Source organism: Saccopteryx bilineata, chromosome 5 (assembly GCF_036850765.1).
Source record: "Saccopteryx bilineata isolate mSacBil1 chromosome 5, mSacBil1_pri_phased_curated, whole genome shotgun sequence".
Classification (NCBI taxonomy): Eukaryota; Metazoa; Chordata; class Mammalia; order Chiroptera; family Emballonuridae; genus Saccopteryx; species Saccopteryx bilineata.
This window is the reverse complement of record NC_089494.1, coordinates 195,689,250-195,701,092: the sequence shown is the minus strand read 5'-3', so window position 1 is coordinate 195,701,092 and position 11,843 is coordinate 195,689,250. Positions and strand designations below refer to the sequence as shown.

Here is an 11,843-nt window from a genome sequence, read left to right as displayed (position 1 = left end):
AAAATATAAGACAGCTACTTATTGACCTTAAAACAAAAACTAACAAAAATACAATCATACTTGGAGACCTCAATACACCGCTGACGGCTCTAGATCGGTCATCCAAACAGAGAATCAATAAAGATATAGTGGCTTTAAACAAAATACTAGAACACCTGGATATGATAGACATCTACAGGACACTTCATCCCAAAGCGACAGAGTATACATTTTTCTCTAGTGTACATGGAACATTCTCAAGAATTGACCATATGTTGGGCCACAAAGACAATATCAGCAAATTTAGAAAAATTGAAATTGTACCAAGCATATTTTCTGATCATAAAGCCTTGAAACTAGAATTCAACTGCAAAAAAGAGGGGGAAAACCCCACAAAAATGTGGAAACTAAACAACATACTTCTAAAAAATGAATGGGTCAAAGAAGAAATAAGTGCAGAAATCAAAAGATATATACAGACAAATGAAAATGAAAATACGACATATCAGAATCTCTGGGATGCAGGAAAAGCAGTAATAAGAGGAAAGTTCATATCACTTCAGGCCTATATGAACAAACAAGAGAGAGCCGAAGTAAACCACTTAACTTCACACCTTAAGGAACTAGAAAAAGAAGAACAAAGACAACCCAAAACCAGCCGAAGAAAGGAGATAATAAAAATCAGAGCAGAAATAAATGAAATAGAGAACAGAAAAACTATAGAAAAAATCAATAAAACAAGGAGCTGGTTCTTTGAAAAGATCAACAAAATTGACAAACCCTTGGCAAGACTCACCAAGGAAAAAAGACACAAGACTCAAATAAATAAAATCCAAAATAAAAGAGGAGAGATCACCACAGACATCATAGGAATACAAAGAATTATTGTAGAATACTATGAAAAATTATATGCCACCAAATACAACAATCTAGAAGAAATGGATAAATTCCTAGAACAATACAACCTTCCTAGACTGAGTCATGAAGAAGCAGAAAGCCTAAACAGACCAATCAGCAGGGAGGAAATAGAAAAAACTATTAAAAATCTCCCCAAAAATAAAAGTCCAGGCCCAGACGGTTATACTAGTGAATTCTATCAAACATTCAAAGAAGACTTGGTTCCTATTCTACTGAAAGTCTTCCAAAAAATTGAAGAAGAAGCAATACTTCCAAACACATTTTATGAGGCCAACATAACCCTCATACCAAAACCTGGCAAGGATGGCACAAAGAAAAAAAAACTACAGACCAATATCTCTAATGAATACAGATGCTAAAATACTAAACAAAATACTGGCAAACCGAATACAACAACATATTAAAAAAATAATACATCATGATCAAGTGGGATTCATCCCAGAATCTCAAGGATGGTTCAACATATGCAAAACGGTTAACGTAATACACCATATCAACAAAACAAAGAACAAAAACCACATGATCTTATCAATAGATGCAGAAAAGGCTTTTGATAAAATACAACACAATTTTATGTTTAAGACTCTCAAGAAAATGGGTATAGAAGGAAAATATCTCAACATGATAAAGGCCATATATGATAAACCATCAGCCAACATCCTATTAAACGGCATAAAACTGAGGACTTTCTACCTTAAATCAGGAACAAGACAGGGTTGTCCACTCTCTCCACTCTTATTCAACGTGGTGCTAGAAGTTCTGGCCAGAGCAATCAGACAAGACAAAGAAATAAAAGGCATCCATATCGGAAAAGAAGAAGTAAAGCTATCACTTTTTGCTGATGATATGATCCTATACATCGAAAACCCGAAGGACTCCACAAAAAGATTATTAGAAACAATAAACCAATACAGTAAGGTCGCAGGATACAAAATTAACATACAAAAGTCCATAGCCTTTCTATATGCCAACAATGAAATATTAGAAAACGAACTCAAAAAAATAATCCCCTTCACGATTGCAACAAAAAAAATAAAATACCTAGGAATAAACATAACAAAGAACGTAAAGGACCTATATAATGAAAATTACAAAGCATTGTTAAGGGAAATCGAAAAAGATACAATGAGATGGAAAAATATTCTTTGTTCTTGGATAGGAAGAATAAATATAATCAAAATGGCCATATTACCCAAAGCAATATACAAATTTAATGCAATTCCCATCAAAATCCCTATGAGATTTTTTAAAGAAATGGAACAAAAAATCATCAGATTTATATGGAACTATAAAAAACCCCGAATACCCAAAACAATCCTAAGGAAAAAGAATGAAGCTGGGGGCATTACAATACCTGACTTTAAACTATATTATAGGGCCACGATAATGAAAACAGCATGGTATTGGCAGAAAAATAGACACTCAGACCAATGGAACAGAATAGAAAGCCCAGAAATAAAACCACATATATATGGTCAAATAATCTTTGATAAAGGGGCCAACAACACACAATGGAGAAAAGAAAGCCTCTTCAACAAATGGTGTTGGGAAAACTGGAAAGCCACATGCAAAAGAATGAAACTCGACTACAGCCTGTCCCCGTGTACTAAAATTAATTCAAAATGGATCAAAGACCTAAATATAAGACCTGAAACAATAAAGTACATACAAGAAGACATAGGTACTAAAATCATGGACCTGGGTTTTAAAGAACATTTTATGAACTTGACTCCAATGGCAAGAGAAGTGAAGGCAAAGATAAATGAATGGGACTACATCAGAATTAAAAGTTTTTGCTCAGCAAGAGAAACTGATATCAAAATAAACAGACAGCCAACTATATGGGAACTGATATTTTCAAATGACAGCTCAGATAAGGGCCTAATATCCAAAATTTACAAAGAACTCATAAAACTCAACAACAAACAAACAATCCAATAAAAAAATGGGAAGAGGACATGAACAGACACTTCTCCCAGGAAGAGATACAAATGGCCAACAGATATATGAAAAGATGCTCAGCTTCATTAGTTATTAGAGAAATGCAAATCAAAACTACAATGAGATACCACCTCACTCCTGTTAGATTAGCTATTATCAACAAGACGGGTAATAGCAAATGTTGGAGAGGCTGTGGAGAAAAAGGAACCCTCATTCACTGTTGGTGGGACTGTAAAGTAGTACAACCATTATGGAGGAAAGTATGGTGGTTCCTCAAAAAACTGCAAATAGAACTACCTTATGACCCAGCAATCCCACTACTGGGTATATACCCCAAAACCTCAGAAACATTGATACGTGAAGACACATGTAGCCCCATGTTCACTGCAGCACTGTTCACAGTGGCCAAGACATGGAAATAACCAAAAAGCCCTTCAATAGAAGACTGGATAAAGAAGATGTGGCACATATACACCATGGAATACTACTCAGCCATAAGAAATGATGACATCAGATCATTTACAGCAAAATGGTGGGATCTTGATTACATTATAAGGCTTGAAATAAGTAAATCAGAAAAAAACAAGAACTACATGATTCCATACATTGGTGGAACATAAAAATGAGACTAAGAGACATGGACAAGAGTGTGGTGGTTACCAAGGGTGGGGGGGAGGGAGGACATGGGAGGGAGGGAGGGAGAGAGTTAGGGGGAGGAGGAGGGGCACAGAGAACTAGATAGAGGGTGACGGAGGACAATCTGACTTTGGGCGAGGGGTTTGCAACATAATTTGATGACAAAATAACCTAGACATGTTTTCTTTGAATATATGTACCCTGATTTATTAATGTCATCCCATTACCATTAATAAAAATTTATTAAAAAAAAATATTGAGGTGAACGGCACTCTTCTGAATAATCATGCAATAAATATTTATTGAGAACATATTATATGACGGGATTCAGAAACAGAGTAAGACAGTACCCCACATTCAAATAGAGGCAAAAAAGATGGGTAAGCTCATGTCAGGAAAATATGAAGACATATGTTAGTAACTCGAGCATGTTAACATAGCATAATATTACATTTTCATCAACCAACGCCAATATTCTTTTGAGATTACTCATACCAAACCCACATCCAAGAAAACTTTCAAGGACCCTTTCAGGAACTGACTATTTCGGCAAAATTTAGAATCCTCAGAAAATCGTGTGTGTGTGTGTGTGTGTGTGTGTGTGTGTGTGTGTGTGTATTTGTATGTGTTTAAGACCTTGAATGGTGAGTTTCATAACAAAGTTTACATCTGGGACCAGGATATAATGGAAGGACTGAGTCTCATGTGACTCTGAAGGCAACCAGGCTTCTCCTTCTACGGAATCACAGAAGAAGACTCATATGACCCCTACGCCCTCCTTCATCTCTAAGGAGACACAGAGATATGAGAATCAAGCTCAGAATTAATGTATACATAAAACCTGAAGTTTATTGTTATTTATTATTATTATTAATTTTTTGAGGGCAGAGGAAGAATAATTGATGAGAGTTGGTTGTAGCATGAAAAATGATCTTTTCGTATATTATCCTTGGTACCTGGAGAAAATGTTAGCACTGAGGTGATGTGTTTTTGTGTCTACGGAAAGCTCCATTTTAAACTTAATCTTTGAGCCCTACAAAAGGAAATGTTTTTGTAAAAGACATCATACTTACCCAGAAATGTGCAAGTACATTAACTTCAAAAGTCTTTTCAATTTGAGGGTCTTGTGTAGCAAACAAATCTGATGTATAGACTACACCAGCGTTATTTATTAGAATACTAACATCTCCGATTTCTGCCTTCACCTTAAAAAGAAAAAGAAAAAGAAATACATATTATTAAGCAGTATGAAGGTAGCTTGACCAATGGTGGCACAGTGAATACAGCATCTACTTCGGACGCTGAGGACCTAGGTTAGAGGCCCTGAGGTAGCCGGCTTGAGCACGGGCTCATCTGGCTTGAGCAGGGGTTGCCAGCTTGAGATGGGATTGTAGGGATCATCCCATGGTGACTGGTGTGAGCCCATAGGTTTCTGGCTTGAAGCCTAGAGTCGCTGACTTGAGCAGACGGTCGCTGGCTTGAGCAAGTGTCACTGGCTTGGCTAGAGCTCCCCGGTCAAGGCATGTATGAGAAGCAATTAATGAACAACTGAAGTGCCACAATTCTGAGTTGGTGTTTCTCATCTTTCTCCCTTTTGCGTCAATCTCATCACTTTGCTCTATTGTTTACAGCTGAAGAGGTACATGGCTAACAAAAACATAACCATTGATAAATACGCAGCTTTCTTTTTTAAATATTACTTTAAAAGGTAAGCCAACATAAGATTATTTAATTGGCAAATACAGGGATTATTATGAGGAACTATGTAAAATGGACTACATTATTAAACTGGCTACATCTTCTATTTATTTTTATGGTCACTCCATTCTATTACTCCCCAACCTTTCTCCCTGAAGTCACTGTAAATTAAGGGCTAGTAGTGCAAGAGTATCTCAGTCAATATTTTTATGGTTCTTTGAGTAAATAAGCTTCTTGATAGATGGGCCCTAAAGTTACAATGTGTCCGTTATAAATTGTGTTCCAAATAAAAGTTAGCTTCTATTAATAGAGCTATCATTATTTTGATGGGGCTGCAATGTGCTGGACTGAAGGGGAGGTGGCAAGTAGCCTATTTAAACCTTTCACATGTGTAAGTGCAATGCATTTTATAGAATTTCATGACCTCATTTAACTCTCACAACAATTCAATGAGTTAGCAACTCTTACTATGCTTGTTTTAATGATAAGAAACATGAAACACAAATGGCTTTCTTGCCAAAGGTCACATCATTATTAAAGGTCACATGGAATTGGGATGCTCTCAGATTTTCTGACCTGAGAGACCAAGACAAGCCTCCAATGTCAAATAGAAAGGCAGTCAGAAGGAGGAGGCCTATCAGTATCCCTGTGGAACATTAGTGGGTCATTCTGAGGGTTCCTCAGCCAGAACTGAATTTCATCAGGTTACATGTAAATTATTAGAGTCAAGCAAAGTTATTTGGCCCTTGATCAACACAATTTGTACCTGTATCCTCATCTCTCATGCAAGAGGAAAACTGTTGTTCAGATCACTGCCCCTAAGCTATGAGAAAAACAGGAAATTTTATGCAGTTGAATTGAAGATGCTGTCATGCTTTCAAATTAACATGCCAAAGCATTTGCCCATACCCTCTGGACCCTTCCTTCATCCTTGAGCTCCCCACTGTCACCTACTGTCTCCCCAGGATGAGCAATGTTGATTTGCACATTTCTTAATAATGAAAACAAGCTGAGAGGTATATTGTTTAGGTGGCATAATATTGTCTTGATACAAAACAGCCACATCAAAATAGCTACTTCACAATATCTGACAATCACATGTCATTGAGTATAGTCTGTTTAAGCATATGGTCAGTACATATCAGAACAATTTCAGTAAAACCGTTGTGTAAAATACATGGAATTGAGATAGGAAGAGATGGCAGCAGAGTAGGTGGATGCCCAGACGCCCAGTTCTCACCACCAAACTGGTATACAAATCAATTTATGAAAAATCAGCATGAAAAACCAACTCTGAACTACAAGAACAGCTCTCAAAAACCAAGGAGCAAAGAAGAAGCCACAACAAACCTGGTAGAGAGTACATGAATCTCCCCTGCTTACAGAAACGGAGGGGGGGGGGAGGTTGAGAGCCCAGAGGGGATCTCACACGAGGGAAAAGAGCAGAAACTACTACTCACAGCCACTTGCCTGGCGACCAGGGAGCGAGGTGTGTTGAAAAGACCAGCTTATCTCACAAGTGGAAAGGAAAGAGAGAGGAATAGATTATGAGAGGTTAAGGAATAAAGGAGAGGACCTAAAAAAGCTGACTCATCTGTGCTGAATGCGGCCATAGCTGGGGGAGGGACTGAACCTTTCACAAAAGAGAGCTGAATTGCTTCCAGATCAGAGATCTCCGGACATCTATCCAGCTCCAATCAGCACAACAAGACACAGAAGTTTTTCTCTTGTGTGAGAGATGAGGATACAGGTACAAATTGTGTTGATCAAGGGCCAAATAACTTTGCTTGACTTTAATAATTTACATGTAACCTGATGAAATTCAGTTAAAAACAAGAAGTGGGAAGGAGGGGCAGTAACTCAGGTCTCCATAGAGATTTGAGATACACCTCCCTTTACTGAAGCTGAGAAAACACCCTGCCCCCAAAGAGATCAATTGGCTAAAAAGGTCTTCAGAGTCTCAGGTTACACCCATCCCTTTCCTGGATACAGTTTCAAGGAAGCCCCCTGCTGAGATCAGTAAACAAGACTATCACCTGTTAAGAAAACAAACAAATCAAGACTTCAAAGCTGCCCAAATCAGAAAGTGGATTACAGATAACAGCTGATACCAACCCAAGAAGACCTAGAAATAACACAACTGAAAACTGGAGGTGGACAACATCAAGCCTAGACTCAACCAACTCTATAAATAAAACCCCCCAAAACAGACAATGAGGAGACAAAGAAGTGCTATCCAAATGAAACCACAAGAGACACTTTCAGGAGATGAACTGAGTGATATGGAAATAATCAAACTTCCAGATGCGGAGTTCAAAATAATGATTGTAAGGATGCTTAGGGATCTTAGAACAACAATGGATGGTCATTATGAACACCTAAATAAAGAAATAGCAAGTATAAAAAAGAATCAGACGGAGATGACAAATACAATATCAGAAATAAAGACCACAATGGAAGGTATTAAAAACAGGATAGATAGAGCTGAGGATCAAATCAGCGAGTTGGAGGACAACTGGAATGAAGGCATGAAAGCAGAGAAGAAAAGAGAAAAGAGACTCAAAAAGTCAGAGGAAACTCTTAGAGAGCTCTGTGACAACATGAAGAGAAATAACATCGGCATCATAGGGGTTCCTGAAGAAGAAGAAAAAGAACAAGGGATAGAGACTTTGTTCAATCATATCATAGCTGAAAACTTCCCTAAATTAATGCAAGAGAAACTCTCACAAGTTCAAGAAGCACATAGGACTCCATTAAAGAGAAACCCAAAGAAATCTACACCAAGACACATCATAATTAAAATAACAAAGCTAAGCAATAAAGAGAAAATATTAAAAGCTGTAAGAGAAAACAAAGCTATCACCTCCAAAGGAGCCCCCATAAGGATGATATCCAACTTCTCAACAGAAACACTTGAGGCCAGAAGGGAATGGCAAGAAATATTCAAAGTAATGCAGAACAAGAATCTACAACCAAGACTACTTTATCTAGCAAGGCTAACGTTTAAAATCGAAGGAGAAATAAAAAGCTTCCCAGACAAAAAGCAACTCAAGGAATTCATTACAACCAAACCAATGCTGCAGAAAATGTTAAGGGGCCTGTTGTCAACAGATCAAAGTGGGAAAAGAATATAGCAAAAAAGAAATACACCTTTTAAGAAGAAAATGGCAATAAACAACTACATATTAATAATAACCTTAAATGTAAATAAATTAAATAATCCAATCAAAAGACATAGGGTAGCTGCGTGGATAAGAAAACAGGACCCATACATATGCTGTCTACAAGAGACACACCTAAAAACAAAAGATACACATAGATTGAAGGTAAAAGGATGGAAAAAAACATTTCATGCAAATGGAAATGGAAAAAAAGCTGGGGTAGCCATACTTATATCAGAAAAATTGGACTTTAAAACAAAGGATATAGTAAGAGATAAAGAAGACCATTACATAATGATAAAGGGAGTAATCCAACAGGAAGATATCACTATTATAAATATCTATGCACCTAATATAGGAGCACCCAAATATATAAAGCAGACTTTGATGGATTTAAAGGGCGAGATCAACAGCAATACTATAATAGTAGGGGATTTCAATACCCCACTAATATCACTAGATAGATCCTCAAGCAAGAAAATTAACAAAGAAACAGCACACTTATTGAAAACACTAGATCAACTCGATTTAATAGATATGTTCAGAACCTTTCACCCTAAAGCGGCAGAATATACATTCTTTTCAAGTGCTCATGGCACATTCTCTAGGATAGACCACATATTAGGGCACAAAAGTGTTCTCAACAAATTTAAGGAGACTGATATCATATCAAGCACTTTCTCCGATCACAACGGCATGAAACTAGAAATGAACCACAACAGAAAAGCTCAAAAATTCTCAAACACATGGAAACTAAATAGCAGGTTGTTAAATAACGAATGGATTAAGAATGAGATCAAAGAAGAAATAAAAAAAATTCCTAGAAATGAATGACAATGAGCATACAACAACTCAAAATTTATGGGACACAGCAAAAGCAGTATTGAGAGGGAAGTTCATTGCACTACAGTCACACTTTCAGAAGCTAGAAAAAGCTCAAATAAACAACTTAACCCTGCATCTAAAAGAATTAGAAAAAGAACAGCAAGTAAAGCCCAAATGTAGTAGAAGGAAGGAAATAATAAAGGTCAGAGCAGAAATAAATGACATAGAGGCTAAAGAAACATTACAGAGAATCAATGAAACTAGGAGCTGGTTCTTTGGAAAGGTAAACAAGATCGATAAACCTTTAACTAGATTCACCAAGAAAAAGAGGGAGAGGACTCAAATTAATAAAATTAGAAATGAGAGAGGAGAAATAACAACTGACACAACAGAAATACAAAAGATTTTAAGAAAATACTATGAAGAACTGTATGCAGAAAAACTATACAACCTAGATGAAATGGACAAATTCCTTGAAACATGCAATCTTCCAAAAATCAATCTGGAAGAATCAGAAAACCTAAACAGACCGATTACACCAAATGAGATCAAAACAGTTATCAAAAAACTCCCAACAAAGAAAAGTCCAGGGAGAGATGGCTTCACAGTGGAATTCTACCAAATATTCAAAGAAGAACTAATTCCTATCCTTCTCAAACTATTTCAAAAAATTCAAGAGGAAGGAAGACTTCCAAGCTCCTTTTATGAGGCGAGCATAATTCTGATTCCAAAACCAGGCAAAGACAACACAAAGAAAGAGAATTATAGGCCAATATCTCTGATGAATATAGATGCTAAAATCCTCAACAAAATATTAGCAAACCGGATCCAGCAATATATGGAAAAATCATATACCATGATCAAGTGGGATTTATTCTGGAGAGGCAAGGCTGGTACAACATTTGTAAATCAATCAATGTGATTCATCACATAAACAAAAAGAAGGAGAAAAACCATATGATAATTTCAATAGATGCAGAAAAAGCATTTGATAAAATTCAGCACCCATTCATGATCAAAACTCTCAGCAAAGTGGGAATACAGGGAACATATCTCAACCATAATAAAGGCCATCTATGACAAACCCACAGCCAACATCATACTCAATGGGCAAAAATTAAAAGCAATACCCTTAAGATCAGGAACAAGGCAGGGGTGCCCCTTTTCACCATTCTTATTTAACAGAGTTCTGGAAGTCCTAGCCACAGAAATCAGACTAGAAGAAGAAATAAAAGGCATTCAAGTTGGAAAAGAAGAAGTAAAACTATCATTATTTGCAGATGATATGATAATGTATATAGAAAACACTAAATTCACAGTCAAAAAGCTACTGGACCTGATAAATGAATTCAGCAAAGTGGCAGGATATTAAATCAATACTCAGAAATCAGAGGCATTTTTATACACCAACAATGAACAGTCAGAAAGAGAAATTAAGGAAAAAATCCCCTTCACCATTGCAACCAAAAAAATAAAGTACCTAGGAGTAAACTTAACCAAGGAGACTAAAGACTTGTACTCACAAAATTACAAAGCACTGATAAAAGAAATCAAGGAAGATACAAACAAGTGGAAGCATATACCATGCTCATGGTTGGGAAGAATAAACATCATTAAAATGTCTATTTTACCTAAAGCAATCTATAAATTCAATGCAATACCAATTAAAATACCAATGACATACTTCAAAGATATAGACCACATATTCCAAAAATTTATATGGAACCAAAAGAGAACCACGAATAGCCTCAGCAATCTTAAAAAAAAAGAATAAAGTGGGAGGTATCACACTTCCTGATATCAAGTTATACTACAAGGCCATTGTACGCAAAACAGCCTGGTACTGGCATAAGAACAGGCATATAGATCAATGGAACAGAACAGAGAACCCAGAAATAAACCTACAGTTCTTTGACAACTCATAGTTGACAAAGGAGGTAAGGAAATACAATGGAGTAAAGACAGCGTCTTTAACAAATGGTGTTGGGAAAATTGGACAGCTACCTGCAAAATAATGAAACTAGATCACCAGCTTACACCACTCACAAAAATAAACTAAAAATGGATAAAAGACTTAAATATAGGCCATGTAACCATACGCATCTTAGAAGAAAACATAGGCAGTAAGCTCTTCAACATCTCTCGGAGCAATATATTTGCTGATTTATCTCCACGGGGAAGTGAAATAAAAGACAGGATAAAGAAATGGGACTATATGAAACTAAAAAGCTTTTGCACAGCTAAAGACAACAAGAACAGAATAAAAAGACAAACTACACAATGGGAGAACATATTTGACAATATGTCTGATAAGGGGTTAATAACCAAAATTTATAAAGAACTTGTAAATCTCAACACCAGGAAGACAAACAATCCAATCCAAAAATGGGCAAAAGAAATGAATAGACACTTCTCCAAAGAGGACATACAGATGGCCAATAGGCATATGAAAAAATGCTCAATATCACTAATCATTAGAGAAATGCAAATTAAACCCACAATGAGATATCACCTCACACCAGTCAGAATGGCACTTATCAATCAATAAAACAACACAGAATAAGTGCTGGTGATGATGTGGAGAAAAGGGAACCCTCCTGTACTGCTGGCGGGAATGCAGACTGGTGCAGTCACTGTGGAAAACAGTATGGAGATTCCTCAAAAAACTGAAAATCGAACTGCCTT

At 36.6% G+C, this 11,843-nt stretch overlaps 1 protein-coding gene across 1 annotated transcript in view; it reads right to left on the bottom strand.

Moving 5' to 3' along the window:
• The window catches only part of LOC136306223 (estradiol 17-beta-dehydrogenase 11-like), a 44,497-nt gene that overhangs the window by 23,867 nt on the left and 8,787 nt on the right, over positions 1–11,843 (bottom strand). The window contains exon 3 of the mRNA XM_066232592.1: positions 4,548–4,679. Within this exon, the coding sequence (XP_066088689.1) occupies positions 4,548–4,679 (132 nt within the window). The remainder of the gene's footprint in view (positions 1–4,547; positions 4,680–11,843) is intronic.